Source organism: Lepidochelys olivacea, assembly GCF_965140295.1.
Source record: "Lepidochelys olivacea isolate rLepOli2 genome assembly, chromosome: 1".
Lineage (NCBI taxonomy): Eukaryota > Metazoa > Chordata > Testudines > Cheloniidae > Lepidochelys > Lepidochelys olivacea.
This window is the reverse complement of record NC_140411.1, coordinates 230,411,133-230,427,241: the sequence shown is the minus strand read 5'-3', so window position 1 is coordinate 230,427,241 and position 16,109 is coordinate 230,411,133. Positions and strand designations below refer to the sequence as shown.

General features: G+C 39.5%; 1 protein-coding gene across 1 annotated transcript in view; it reads right to left on the bottom strand.

Annotated features, from left to right (window-relative positions):
* The window catches only part of EFCAB6 (EF-hand calcium binding domain 6), a 150,887-nt gene that overhangs the window by 90,663 nt on the left and 44,115 nt on the right, over nucleotides 1-16,109 (bottom strand). Inside the window, exons 6-7 of the mRNA XM_084636519.1 lie at nucleotides 14,519-14,655; nucleotides 2,693-2,811 (exon numbers count right to left, since the gene is read on the bottom strand). Of these exons, the coding sequence (XP_084492645.1) occupies nucleotides 2,693-2,811; nucleotides 14,519-14,655 (256 nt within the window). The remainder of the gene's footprint in view (nucleotides 1-2,692; nucleotides 2,812-14,518; nucleotides 14,656-16,109) is intronic.

Genomic DNA, 16,109 nt, shown 5'->3' with positions numbered 1-16,109 from the left:
CAAGAACAAATGGATACAAACTGACCATCAATAAATTTAGGCTTGAAGTTAGACAAAGGTTTCTAACGATTGGAGGAGTGAAGTCCTGGAACAGCCTTCCAAGGACAGTAGGGGAGGCAAAAACCCAACCTGTTTCAAGGCTGAGCTTGATAAGTTTATGGAGGGGATGGTTTGATGAGTTTATCTACAATGGGATATGGCCCATCTGTGACTGTTAGTAGCAAATATCTCCATTGGCCAAAGATGGGATGCTAGATGGGGAGTTACTACAGAGAACTTTCCCAGGTGTCCGGTTGGTGCATCTTGCCCACATGCCCAGGGTCTAAATGATCACATTTGAGGTTGGGAAGGAATTTTTCCCCAGCTCAGATTAGCTGGTGGGGGGGGTTCACTTTCCTCTGCAGCATGGGGCACGGATCACTTGCTGATTTGAACTAGAGTAAATGGTGCATTCTCTGTAACTTCAAGTCTTTAAATCAAGATTTGAGAACTTCAGTAACTCAGTCAGTGGTGACTGACCTATTACAGGAATGGGTGGGTGAGGTTCTGTGGCCTGCAGTGTGCAGGCGGTCAGACTAGATGATCATGATAGTCTCTTCTCCCTTAAAGTCTGTGAATGACAGAGTGGGAGGTGAAAATCCAGGTCTCCTGACTCACAGACTTGTGCTTTATCCATTGACCCATCTTCTTCCCTAATAAGAGTAGGATTTTGTGAGCTTGCCCATTCGAGTTCCCCGTTGCTGAATAAAACCATTATATAATAGGAGGAGCTGTGGAACAAACAGCCTGATGACACTGGCCATCAGAATTTCAATTTGGCCATAATTGTAATCCTATATCAGTATAGAGCTAAATAGACCAGAGGAATTTCTGCCTTATTAAGAAAAGGAGTACTTGTGACACCTTAGAGACTAACAAAGAAGTGAGCTGTAGCTCACGAAAGCTTATGCTCAAATAAATTTGTTAATCTCTAAGGTGCCACAAGTACTCCCTTTCTTTTTGCAAATACAGACTAATGCGGCTGCTACTCTGAAACCTGCCTTATTAAGAGTACTACATATTTTTCAGGCTTCAGACATAGATACGTATTATAACATTACCACGTGTGATAATAATTCTGATTCTACTGAGAGCCTCTTGCAAGGTGTTTGATATGCTCAACTGACGTCAGTGGGAGTTGAGGGTGTTCAGCTACTTTCAGCACCAGGCCCAATTTAATTAACCACTCCAGTGCACCATCTTCAATGTCTCTTCTCTCACTACATCCACCCTTCTCCTCCTTTTATCTTTCTAGTTTACCCATTCTGATCTCTACCCTAAATACTGCCCTATGTTTACTAGGTGAATGGGTTTATCTAAGATAATGTTCACCTTTACAACTGCTTTGTTGATCAAAGCAGAGTGGGATTTGACTTTGGAGCACCAGCTTTGGTTATGATGTCAGTTGGCCACACTGTAAAAAACCAAGCGCTTAGCAGCTGTGGTTATTTTACCAATTATTTTCTAAGCTATTTTATTTTGTAATATTTCATAAACTTTACATCATTCTGTGTACACACAACCCTGTTTCAGAATGAAGAGGGGGAAAATACAATTAAATAAAAAAAGATTCTAATGGTATGATTTTCAGAAGTGCAGAGCATCCACTGAAGTCAATAGGAACAGCCTGTACTCAGCACCTTTGAAAATCAGGCTATCCATTTAATGTTGGTTTAAAAATAAGTCCCACTACCCAATGGAAGACTTTTTGTCAGGCAGTGGATCAGTTCAGTACTATGACTGTTGGCTGGGCTTTTCTAGACAACTGTGAAAGGTTAATTTGTTCTTTTGTGACTCTTTGTGAAGTATTAAGTCTGAATAGTAGAAATGAAAGGCGCAATGTTTCAAGTTGGTAGGCTCAAAATTTAGCTTACGGTCTTTTCTTCAGGTTGCAAAGTCTGTGTAATTCTTTATTGGCTTTTTTTCCTCTGGTATTATGTTTAAATGCTATTTTTTTTAAACAAAGAGAAATGAAAACTCACTTGGCAGAAAGACCAGCACTTGCAAGTAACCCTACAACAACAAACCCAGCTGCATACATCATGTAGAAAAATAGGTTTTTAAAGAAACAGATTTTAGTTCCAAGCTTCTAAGGGTTTAATGCAAACATAATAATTATTTTTAAATTATAAAAAAAAACATACTGACAGTGTCCTTTTCTTAAAATGCATTCAAAAGTCCGTAGACTCTGATATACATTATGGGACATATTTTCAAAAATGAAGGCCAGAAGGTGATGCACAAAAAACATGACTGAATGTGCAGCCCTTTGATTGTACATACAACTACAGTAAGCACAGTACTCCAATAGCTATTTGTACATGAACTCTTAAAATCTGAAGGCATAATTGCAACAAATAAGCTTCAACTGTGACTATACTTTTTACACATGCACTTGGGTGTCACTTTTTGAACCCTTGGCCCTATGAGCAGTGTTGATACACTGTGGATGAGCTTTTCAAACCACTCTAAGAGAGACCATCCCCTAAATGGCACATAGTTGTCTTAGGCTTCTTTGAAAATTTCAGACTAAAGTTGCCATGTAAGGGCCCGATCTAACTCCCATTGATTTCAGCAGGAGTAGAATCAGGCCCCAAGTGAAAACTTCGCTTTCCCAAAGCCTACACTATACATTCTCCTTATGAGCACCTACCTAGGCATTGGTTTTCTGTTGCATTTTTCTTAATTGTACCCATATGTATACCAAGGTTCTTCAGAAATTCTTTATAATCCAATGTATTCGTTTTACCAACACAGGAATGATTCCACAGTCTGGAAAAAAAAGCAACTCCTTTCAGTGAACAACATTATTCTCTGTCAAATCTGTAGTGAAACATTGGAAAATAAACATATATGATCTTTACAGAATATTATGTAAAAATTAAGAGAGGGAAGGTGGTATTTTTTGCATATACACATTGTATTATTTCCCCCCAGAATTTATATATGTGGTGTGTGAGTCATCTGCATACTATTACTCAATGCCACACTACCATGTGATTTGGCTGACCAGATACCTGATATAAATGTTAATAGATGTGCACAGAAATTAGTTCAATTACATAAGAAAACTATGGAAATTCTTAATCAAAGCCTAGTGTAATCTATGGCAAATGGAACCTAAATTCTATTACAATGTGCCTGGGTTTTGCAGCAGTCAGATCCAAAGCCTGCAGCAGCTTTATTTGAATTAAAATTTTGAATTTTTTATTGAATTAAATGTGGAAATGAATGTTACAATTAGAACCATATCCCCGGTGTAATTTATTTTTATATTAAATTTTCCAGTCTGAGAAACAATTTGGGATTGGGATGAGCATATTTGCTAAATATTTGTACTAATCAATGGTGAAATAGTTAATAGAATGAACAGTTAGGTTGTCCTCTTTAGATTTAAGTCAACCCATTGAAATCAATGGGTAGTTCACACCTTTCGAACTATGGTTTCAGGTTGGCTGAAGGTTTGTGTGAGACAACACATACTTGATGTTTCCAAGTTTATCTTCCTAATCACTAAAAATATGTAATTTTTTTAAATGAAAGCGGAGATTTTTGTAGTACAATTCAGAGATGCATAGAGTTTAAGGCCTAAATATACCACTAGATCATCTAGTCTGACCTCCTGTATATCACAGGCCAGTTGTCCCTGTATTGAGACCAATAACTTGTGGTAGACTAAAGCATATCTTCCCAAAAGGCATCCAGTCTTGATCTGAAGACAACAAAAAATGACAAATCCACCACTTTGCTTGGTAGTTTGTTCCCATGGTTAATCACACTCATGGTTAAAACTTTGTGCCTAATTTCTCATTTGAATTCCTCCGGCTTCAGCTTCCAGTCACTGGTTCTTCTTATGCCCTTCTCCATTAAATTAAAGAGCCTGTACTATTCTCTCCCTGTGGAGAGAGACTCTAAATGAAGTCACCCCTCAATCTCCTTTTTGATAAGCAACTTGGGCAAGTCACTTAACCGCCTTTTACCTCAGTTTCCCCATCTATAAAGGTGGGATATAGTGCCTACATACCCAAAGGAATAACTAGTTAATATTTGTACAGTGGTTCAAAATCTGTAAAGCATGACAGAAAAACTTATTAATAATAACATGGATAGGCCATCTTCCAATTTGAAGCAAACTTCCCTGTACAAATTCAAAATAAAGGAAATACTTCACAAACATTGTGTGACTGGCTTATTTGAACACTGACAGTCCAATCATGACAAGAAAAGCCATGTTAAAGATCAGGTTAATGCTATATCTTGGTATAAATGACATGTCACTCATGATATATCTGTTTGCAATTCATACTTTTTTGGAGCTCAGTTTTTGTAACATTCAAATACTGTTAAACCCAGATATACACACAAATTATCAAAAATGAACACTTCACTCATTATCTACCACTAAAAACAAAAGTGACAGTTTTCATCAACACATGGATGCTCCAATTTCTAACACCTGAAAAGCTCCATCCCCCATAAGCTGTATTGTTACTGATATCAGGCAGTGTCTGGTGATTGAACAAGAAGGCTTTTTCTGGATTTTCATACGTCAAAGTTAAAAAATCAATTCCGTCAACCCAAAAATGGAACAACACCACTAATTATTTGTTCAGAACATCATTATGCATTACAAGCTGCTCTTAGCATTGAACCATTAAAAGGGAACCGAAAAACCCAAGCCGTAAGTGTGGATCAGAATCATATGCTGCATGCTTTATCACTACCTTAGGTTACTATGAAAAGGACATGGTGCAGCTTGAAGATATAGTAAATAGAGAGTGAGCTTTTCTTTACAGCATCCACAAACAATGGTGCAAATCCTGCTCCCACTGAAATCAACAGGACTTTTGCCATTGGCTTCACTGGAAGTAGAACTGATCCTTGTATTTACTGAAGGAATTAAATAATGAAACATTCATTCCTGGGTCGGGGGAAACCATGTTTATAGACTTTAAAACAAGAATTCTTGAGCAGAATCATCCTGATGGATAGACTGCTTTTAAAATTGAAATCACTAAGTGGCATTCCTTTTTATTCCAGTCTCCATGTGGAAAAGTAATAAATAGCCTCACTGATGTTTACCGTATTGTGATATTTATAGTACAGTACTCAGAATTATTTACATAACTTCTTTGATCCTAAAGGTACTATGAATTATACTAGTTACTCATAACTGCAGTGGTGGTGATGCTGGAAATGAAAAAAATAGATTAGATTAGAATGGATAGATAAAATAGGGTGGCAATCCACTGATGCACAGCACAATGAACATACTGTACTCAGAAATGTTTTCCAAGGACACAAGGGCAAACCCATACTTAAACAAAAAGTGCCATCTTTAAAGGCAGGAGTTCTCAAACTGGGGGTTGGGACCCCTCGGGGGTTGCGAGGTTATTACATGGGGGGTCGTGAGCTGTCAGCCTCCACCTTAAACCCTGCTTTGCATCCAGCATTTATAATGGTATTAAATATACTAAAAAGTGTTTTTAATGTATAAGGAGGGTCGCACTCAGAGGTTTGCTATGTGAAAGGGGTCAACAGTACAAAAGTTTGAGAACTACTGTTTAAAGGGATCTGTTTGCTGTGCCTTGTATGTAGTAATATTTCAGGTTACTACAACTGAAAGATGTCAGCTGACAAATAAAACACCTGTATTATTTGTGTGTTTACTTTGTATATTTGACAGCACCATGTGTAGTCACTTTCACTGTTTCCCCTGTATTCTCAGTAATCCAAAGCCAGTTAAAGTCAATGGAAAGTCATTGTCTTAAATGGGCTTTGGATCAGACCCCTAATTAAATCCTGATGTTGCAAACACACGTGTGCTTAATTTTGAGCAAATAAATCCCAAATCAGGAAAGCACTAAGGCCCTGACCCTTAAACATTTATGCACATGCATAACTTTAATACTATCATTGATTTAATGGGATTTAAGCATGTGTTTAAGCATCCTTCCTGAATATGAATGCTTTTTCTGAATCAGAGCCATGAGTAGTCCCATTGAAATCAACAGGACTACTGACTTCCTTAAAGGTAAGCCTGTTCCTAAGGGTTACTAAGGGTCTGGCCTGGAGTTATTTTTCCACTATTGAAAAGACCTTTACACAAACATGAACAAGGGAGCAAAAATATCCTTGTACACATTTTAAAGTGTGCATTTTTTTAAAATTTCAGCACATTATTTAAAGAACACCCAATCACTCCCTACCCTTTTAAAAAAATTAGCCAGTTACAGAAGATTCAAATTAAATGTAATGTGGACATAAGGCAGTGCTGATTTTCTAAATATCAAAATTTTGTCATTACTAGAATTATTTTGTTATTTTTCTACTTTCTATTTTTAACAAATATGAATGCTATTTTGTCATTATAATTAAAAAAAAAACAAATGTACCCATTATTCTTTCCAGCCCATTGTTTAAGAACATTTCACTTTTTACATAAAGATTTGCTCTGAAATGCTGACAAGGAAAATAACCTTGAGTTATTTGCTGCATAACTGCCAGATGAGTACACTAAAAGTGCCAGGGGACAACTTCATCTCGAGCATCTGACTCTTAAGAAAAATCTTCTATGTGTGGTATTTAAGAATTGGTACTGTATCTGCCCACTACCCTTCCTATAATATCTGAGCACCCCTTCCACAATATATGAGAAGAGATTGCCTTGTTCTCAGACAAATCCAGGATACCAATGAGAGAGTCAAGGTCCATTGCTTTTTGTTAAAATAGCCATTCCAAAACAGGGAAGTGTCAGCACTGATGAGAGGCTTGGATGAGTTTAAAGTCCACTAGGACCATTGGACTGTATAACTGTGAAAGCCTGAAGGTCTAAGTACTGGGTACAGGAGAATGGTATTTGTCAGGTAGGCATAAAGATCTATGGATGGGAGGGAGAAAGCTAGGGACCATTCTTTCCAAGCAAGATTGTGCCGGCACAGATCAACTGGGAGCTGGTTTGCCTTTTTTTGTGAGAGGACAAGACTTCAGAGCTGCCAGACTTTTTCTCTCATTGACAGGTACTTAGTATCATTTCAACTATACTACAAACTACTGACTTGTCTATCTAGAGTAGGTCTGGCCTATCTGAGAGAAAGTTCCTGAGGCTAAATAGTGTCCTTCACACGGCTCTTGGATCTCATGCATTTATATGGAGCCTGATCATTGACTATGACCATTTTCCCAAAAGCACACAGCTCCTTTTGTGTCTCCCACCCTAAAGACTGACATTTGTGGTCAGAGAAAGCCCTCTTTATAATTATAGTCCTGATCCAAAGACCCTTAAAGTCAAGGGAGAGATTCAACACGGTCCCAGAACACCACAAGAGAAGATTTGTCTTGGGCAGAAACATTTATCAATCACTCCAAACCAAATATTCAATGGGCTTGAATCAGAAACAGCTGCAGAGTTCTGAGCGCAGAGTAGACATGAACACAGGAAACTACCTTGAAGGAGAACACCAGAAGGCAAAGTAGCAGTAGACTCCAGTAGAAGGGACAACACTGAAGACACAGAAACACCTGTATAGCCGTCTTTTCATTCTAAGTTGGTCTGGAAGTTATCTCTCCGGTTGACTAGGCACTGCTGTAGTTTAGAACAAATTCCAGAGACAAAAAGGATGGTAAGAGCCAGGAGCCTGTTAACTGGGAGTATTGGAAAAAGTTTCAGGTCCTCCAAAGCAAAACTTCAGAACTAGTCTGTTCTGACAAATGCAGCCTTCATCTGAAAAACCCATGCCATTTAAATCTATATTGCCCAGAGCTATTAAAGCGATACAGTGTAGCAGCCAATTGAGAATCTAATGTTTTAGTTCCTCTATGGGTTCATGTCACTGAAAGTGAGGCTCCTAATATCTAAGGAAACATCACTGGGAACCTCAGGAACAGAAGCCAATTTAAACTAGACTAGCAGTACAGAGGATACTGGTTTCTTTTTAATGCAGCTGGCTTTTTAGGCTCTTTAGTGAGGCAGGATCTTCCATCTAGGCTCTGGCTTTAACAAATTAGGAATGAAAAAACAGGAAGAAGAGAGGGAGGAATGATAATATTCTTAAAGAAAAGAAGACCTCTCGGCCTACCTGATCTCAGACCCTGGAATGCTAAAGAAGAGTGAAAGTTGCCCATGGACTTTAGTTAGGGGGTGGCTGTGGATTTTTGGTGGGGACCTCCACAGATAATTGCTCCGAGACTTGGACTGTTAGGCAAAGAAATATAGGAAGTGCAGCTTTTGGTGTCTTGCCACAAGAGTTACATTTGCTCAGTTTCCTGCTAGCCTTTTCTAGTTTCTCAGCTGTTATCACCTCTCATGGAAAAACCTTTTTAGTTTTTTATTTTATTTTTTTGGAGCAGCCTAGCTAGTCATTGAAATTTCTGGAATGTGAAAGTGGAGGCATTTCACTTGTGCTGATCACTCCTGGGAAGTCAGAAAATGACTAAGGCACTCAGGAGATACATGAGAACACCTGGACTTTGCCATTTTATTTGTTGCCCTTTCCTATTTACCTATGATGTTATACGCAAAAGCCCATTAATAAGTGAACTAAGTTTATGCACTTGGATAATATTCACTTAAGACATGCTGGGTCAGGGGAAGGGTGATTTATGAGGATGGAGTATTGTGGTGGAGATAGAGAACCAGATTTACTGGCATGTCTATTCCTTTGTGCTGCCCTGGTGCTGCAAACAACCATAAACCCATCTTAACTAGAGCAGTGCAAAACTGCTGGTGTAGCAGTGAATCTGGCCCATGATTTTAATTGCCCTCAAAAAGTTAAAGCTTTCTCATCCCTGGAACAAGGCACTAATAGCTTTCCCTCAATGCACTATCATCATTAATGATGTCACCCATGTACTTTCAGTGGAGAATAGACTCCAAGATGCTTAATGGTCCATCCTAATAAGGAATTCAGGTACAGTTTGGTTACATATAAAATCTCTCAAGTTTAACAGGTTTCTTTAAGAGAACGTAACTGTAGTTTTGTGATTTTTACTAAGCAAGATAGGATGAAAGCAATTTTTAAAAGAAGTAATTCATTATTTCTGATCTTCTGTTCTCCAATATAAAGGTGAATCTGTATCATTATTTTATATGTTAAGCTTCAGAAGTTTTATCTGAAACATCGTCATTGTTGAACATTTAAAAAAAAACCCAAATAAAAATCTGTGATCTTTTTTATTATTCAGTACTTATGGAGATCTAGTAACATTTTTATAGATTTACTACCTTTCAGATTTCAGTGCCAAACACAAGCTTTATTGTCAAATAAAGCATTGTTTTGTTTGTTGATTGCTGGCTTTAGAAGAGTATTGCTTCTGTTCTATAATTGCATGTACAAAATTATTTAATTGGTTTTGTTGGGATGTAATTCTGGAGAATGTCCCAGCCAGAAAAGATATAAAAATTGAAACAGTAAGCCCAACCAGCAAAGACAGGCTAAAAATTATTTTGGAGGTTGCTTGTGGTGGGGACAGGGGGACCAACAACAAAAGAACGGCCCATCCTAATTTGTTTAATTTTCCTTTAGGCCCTTATCCAACAGAAAACAGCCTCCAAGATTGCTGCTGACAAAAGCTCCATGGACCTTATGGCGTATGCATCCGTGAAAGCAGTTCCAAATTCCAAGAGGATATATTGGAAACTGCCATGTGGTAAACACACAGCTAGATTCTCCTCTGTTCGTGGTGTTAATTATACCTACCTCCACCAGCTGACATTCCTGAATTCCAGGGGCAATTCACCTGCCCTCTTTCAAAATTTCCACCGAAGAGGAGCAGCTTTAAATCACAGCCAGGGCTCCACAGGAGTCCACAAGCAAAGAATGGTAAAGAGATGCACGGAATTAGTGTATCCTCCAGTTGCCTTGGATGCCCATCCTCCTGGGGCAGTTTAGCCCACCTTAGGACTGCAGGCACTGCCTTTTGAAGACCCCCAGTAGAATAGAGGCAGTGGCCACTTTTCACTTCCACACCTGCCCTCTGACAGAGGTACCTCTGCTAGGGTTTATGACAGTAAAAGCTGGCAGGGACCCTGGAATCATAATGCCAAAAGTATCAAGTGGACATTTAATTAATACTTAGCACTTACAGGGCAGAGGGTATTATATTTTAAACTCCTGTAGAATCATTAATTAATCAATCCTCATATCACCCCAGTGAGGTAAGTATAATTATCCCCTTATACAGGCGGGGAAACTAAGCACAGAAAGGTTAAGTGATTTGCCTGAGGTTACCAAGCAAATCAGTGCTGATCTGGGATTACTCAGTGTTCCTGAATCAAAGACCCACGCTCTGTCTGCTGACTCATATTCCCTTTCTAACTACCCCCTTCCCAGAGACAGAATCTGTGTTTCCAGCTCACTTAATTACCATGCTTGGCAATCAGGCTTAGGGCATGATATCAAAGCTCCAAGCTTTCCCTGACATCCCAATGGGGAGAGTATGTTCTATCCTGCTTGAATAACCTTCTGAAGAGGACTCATAGTTCAAATATCTCCCAGGACTCAGCCAAGGAAAGCAAGAGGATTGAGCAAAAGATTGTTTTTTTCACCTCCAGTGACTGGAGCAAAGAAGGCCACTCCATTGCTCATCTCTTCTCTCCCTAGAACAGGTTCAGATGGGTCTCACTGTTATCACCATTCAGCATGTAATCAGGGTGGGGTGAGAAGGCACCAGCAGTACCATTCCTGGAACTGGTGTGAAGGGGGGAAGGAATGTCTCATCAGACAATCTTTTGGAGATCAAGACAAAGAGGTTCTACCCCAAAAACACCAATCTCCCTAAAAAAAAAAAGGAATACTTGTGGCACCTTAGAGACTAACAAATCTATTTGAGCATAAGCTTTCGTGAGCTACAGCTCACTTCATCAGATGCATGCAGTGAAAAATACAGTGGGGAGATTTTATAGGCACAGAGAACATGAAACAATGGGTGTTACCATACACACTATAACAAGAGTGATCAGGTAAGGTGAGCTATTACCTGCAGGAGAGGAAAAACAAACAAACAAAAAAAAACCTTTTGTAGTGATAATCAAGGTAGGCCATTTCTAGCAGTTGACAAGAACATGTGAGGAACAGTTGGGGGAGGGGGAATAAACAAGGGGAAATAGTTTTACTTTGTGTAATGACACATCCACTCCCAGTCTTTATTCAAGCCTAATGTAATGGTGTCCAGTTTGCACATTTAATTCCAATTCAGCAGTCTCTCACTGGAGTCTGTTTTTGAAGCTTTTTTGTTGAAGAATTGCAACTTTTAGGTCTGTAATCAAGTGACCAGAGAGATTGAAGTGTTCTCTGACTGGTTTTTGAATGTTATAATGCCTGACGTCTGATTTGTGTCCATTTATTCTTTTACGTAGAGACTGTTCGGTTTGGCCAATGTACATGGCAGAGGGGTATTGCTGGCACGTGATGGCATATATCACATTGGTAGATGTGCAGGTGAATGAGCCTCTGATAGTGTGGCTGATGTGATTAGGCCCTATAATGGTGTCTCCTGAATAGATATGTGGACACAGTTGGCAACAGGCTTTGTTGCAAGGATAGGTTGCTGGGTTAGTGGTTTTGTTGTGTGGTGTGTGGCTGCTGGTGAGAATTTGCTTCAGGTTGGGGGGCTGTCTGTAAGCAAGGACTGGCCTGTCTCCCAAGATCTGATGAGTTGTCCTTCAGGATAGGTTGTAGATTCTTGATGATGCATTGGAGAGGGTTTAGTAGGGGGCTGAAGGTGATGGCTAGTGGCGTTCTGTTATTTTCTTTGTTGGGCCTGTCCTGTAGGTAACTTCTGGGTATTCTTCTGGCTCTGTCAATCTGTTTCTTCACTTCAGCAGGTGGCTATTGTAGTTGTAAAAACATTTGATAGAGATCTTGTAGGTGTTTGTCTCTGTCTGAGGGTTGGAGCAAATGCGGTTGTATCATAGAGATTGGCTATAGACAATGGATCGTGTGGTGTTGTCTGGATGAAAGCTGGAGGCATGTAGGTAAGTATAGCGGTCAGTAGGTTTCCGGTATAGGGTGGCGTTTATGTGGCCATCACTTATTAGCGCCGTAGTGTCCAGGAAGTGGATCTCTTGTGTGGACTGGTCCAGGCTGAGGTTGATGGTGGGATGGAAATTGTTGAAATCATGGTGGAATTCCTCAAGGGCTTCTTTTCCATGGGTCCATATCATTAAGATGTCATCAATGCTGTTCAGAGGTGTGTTGGAAATACTCCTTGAGTCGGAGACGTCGAAAATAGGATTCTAGGTCACCACAGAACTGTATCATGTTCATGGGGGTGAAGGGGCAGAAGGAGAGGTCCTGAGATAGGACAGATTCTTCTGCGGGGCTAAGAGTATGTCTGGATAGATTAACAATATTGCTGGGTGGATTAAGGGAACCACTGTTGTGGCCCCTTGTGGCATGTAGTAGTTTAGATAGTTTAGTGTCCTTTTTCTTTTGTAGAGAAGCAAAGTGTGTGTTGTAAATGGCTTGTCTAGTTTTTGTAAAGGCCAGCCATGAGGAAGTTTGTGTGGAGGGTTGGCTTTTTATGAGAGTATCCAGTTTTGAGAGCTCATTCTTAATCTTTCCCCGTTTGCTGTATAGGATGTTGATCAGGTGGTACTGCAGTTTCTTTGAGAGTGTGTGGCACAATCTGTCAGCATAGTCTGTGTGGTATGTAGATTGTAATGGATTTTTTACCTTCAGTCCTTTTGGTATGATGTCCATCTGTTTGCATTTGGAAAGGAAGATGATGTCTGTCTGTATCTGTACGAGTTTTTTCATGAAGTTGATGGATTTCCGCTCCATACGGCTAAATTCAGTGCCTTGCACAATGACAGGTTTCAGAGTAGCAGCCATGTTAGTCTGTATCCGCAAAAAGAAAAGGAGTACTTGTGGCACTTTAGCGACTAACCAATTTATTTGAGCATAAGCTTTCATGAGCTACAGCTCACTTCATCGGATGCATACAGTGGAAAATACAGTGGGGAGATTTTATAGACACAGAGAACATGAAACAATGGGAGTTACCATACACACTGTAACGAGAGTGATCAGGTAAGGTGCACTATTACCAGCAGGAAAGGGGAAAAAAAAACAAAACCTTTTGTAGTGATCATCAAGGTGGGCCATTTCCAGCAGTTGACAAGAACATGTGAGGAACAGTAGCGGGGGGAAAATAAACATGGGGAAATAGTTTTATTTTGTGTAATGACACATCCACTCCCAGTCTTTAGACAAGCCTAATGTAATGGTGTCCAGTTTGCACATTTAATTCCAATTCAGCAGTCTCTCGTTGGAGTCTGTTTTTGAAGTTTTTTTGTTGAAGAATTGCAACTTTTGGGTCTGTAATCAAGTGACCAGAGAGATTGCCAACTGTGTCTACATAGCTATTCAGGGGACACCACCATAGGGCGTAATCACATCAGCCACATTATCAGAGGCTCGTTCACCTGCACATCCACCTGTGTGATATATGCCAGCATGTGCCAGCAATGTCCCTCTGCCATGTACATTGGCCAAACCGAACAGTCTCTACGTAAAAGAATAAATGGACACAAATCAGACGTCAGGAACTATAACATTCAAAAACCAGTCGGACAATACTTCAGTCTCTCTGGTCACTCGATTACAGACCCAAAAGTTGCAATTCTTCAACAAAAGAACTTCAAAAACAGACTCCAGTGAGAGACTGCTGAATTGGAATTAAATGTGCAAACTGGACACCATTACATTAGGCTTGAATAAAGACTGGGAGTGGATGTGTCATTACACAAAGTAAAACTATTTCCCCTTGTTTATTCCCTCCAACCCTGCACTGTTCCTCACACGTTCTTGTCAACTGCTGGAAATGGCCCACCTTGATTATCATTACAAAAAGTGTTTGATTTTTTTTTCTCTCCTGCTGGTAATAGCTCACCTTACCTGATCACTCTCGTTACAGTGTGTATGGTAACTCCCATTGTTTCATGTTCTCTGTGTCTATAAAATCTCCCCACTGTATTTTCCACTGCATGCATCTGATGAAGTGAGCTGTAGCTCACAAAAGCTTATGCTCAAATACATTTGTTAGTCTCTAAGATGCCACAAGTACTCCCTTTCTTTTTGCAGATACAGACTAACACAGCTGTGACTCTGAAACCAATCTCTTTGAGACTGTGTGGATGAGACCCCCATTCCCACCCATAACAATCAAGCTGCTTGAAGCTAGGAGGAGTTCAGATGCTATGACCCATTCCTTTAGGAACCAGACAATGGAATTACTACCTCCCTCAGAGTATAGGAAGTTTCAGAGGCTGCAGTGTGCATCTGGGTGATTAAAGGGATAGGTCCATAATATGGAGCAAGGCTCTTGGCAGCCAGCCAGCTTTTATCCTAATAAGTCAGCCTATTGCCAAGCCACTCTCCAGAATCTGACAGCCTGTGCAGTTCAGAAGGCCACATAGGCCCCTTAACTTATTAATTTCAAGAAACATACAGAAATCTTTGACTATTTCCTTACTTACTTTTCATACTCTGCATCCTTCATCTTGAAACAACTGATCTCAAGAATCCGTCTTAGCTCATGCCGCTGTATTTGTCCTGTTCGGTTATAGTCAAAAAGTCTACAGGTCTTGAGGATGCTTTTCAAATTCTTTGAAATCTATAAATGACAAATGATCAAATTAACAAGAAACAAACACTGATGCAACCTGAAACACAGGCACTGGACAGCTTTGCTAATATAAAAAATGACATTTTATACCTTTTCCAACAATGCAAAAAAAACAACTTTTTGAGCACAGTGTTACAAAATGACTAGAAGACATGAACACTGTGCAGTTATTGAATGTTTTAAAGGCAATTTCCTCAGTAAATGGTGTTGGTAAAGTTAAAAAACTTTTAGGCAAAGTAATGAGTTTCAAATACAACTCATTCCTTTTAAGCAGTAGATAAAAGACATCTTCCTCCAATGACTGAAACCTAGAGATTTGCCAGAAACCAAATACTGCATGATTGTGGCAGATCTGCTTGACACTAGTATTTATGTTTATTAGAAATCAACAAATGATTAGTGTTCTTCATAAAGTGGAGTGAATCTCTTTTTTATTCACTTCAAATATTTACCAAAAATAAGGGGGTATGTTTGAGGGTGAAAAAAGAAAACATGGGGTTTTGCTAGTGAAGGTGGTGACATTTGCAACTGCAGCCCTTTCCTCTGTCCCTGCTGAAAATCTGTGCAAATTCTGAACCTGAAAATGTAGTCATATATTAAAACATGACATTGTGGGGTGCCAAGCTTACTGTTTTTCAATTACTTCTATGTCGAATTTTGCTCAGTTTACAAGTAAGAAAGTTTTCTTAAAAATACTGCTTTTTTTAACTACTGTTCCTAAAAATTCAAGCTGGGAAATGAAAGTCAAGTTGTGTACTTTCTGGTTCACACAACAGGAGCAACAATATAGATTCTACAACTGGAACTAAGTTGCTTGTTCTGATGATGGTACATGAGCCAGAATAGAATCCTATAGGCTATGCACTGCTAGCAGGAGTATAAAGTAGCAAAACCTTGGGTGAAATCCTGCTCCCACTGAAGTCAATAGGAGCTTTGCCATTGTGAACTCCTTATTCCCACTGCTGAGCAGTTAATCCCATGAGTACTTTCTTTGACTGCAATGGCACAATCTATGGTTATACCTGCCCACCAATGTAAGTAATGGGCCCACAATCTAATCCAAAGTAAGCAGAATTGAGGCAAACAGTCAGGTTATCACTGGTCCTTGGCAGGTGTGCACAGGCCAGGATGATGGAAGGGGGCAATTTTTTGTTTTGAATGGAGACAAGGAGGAGGGAAAGCTGGTTTTATTCATAAAAATTGCCTTTTGCTACTATGAACAGTTAAGACAACACAATAAAGTTATAATATAAACAGGATTGGCAAAAATCCAGAAATTTCCCAGTTTCACTGGACTGGGAAAACATTTCCACACATCTAGTCCCACACAACCACAAGGTTTTCATGAGAAAGGCTGTTTATTAACATTTGATATCTTTTGGTAATCAGATTTTGTTAAAGAGGGTCACTGTATGGTCAAAGAATCAAGCTTTAAATACTTC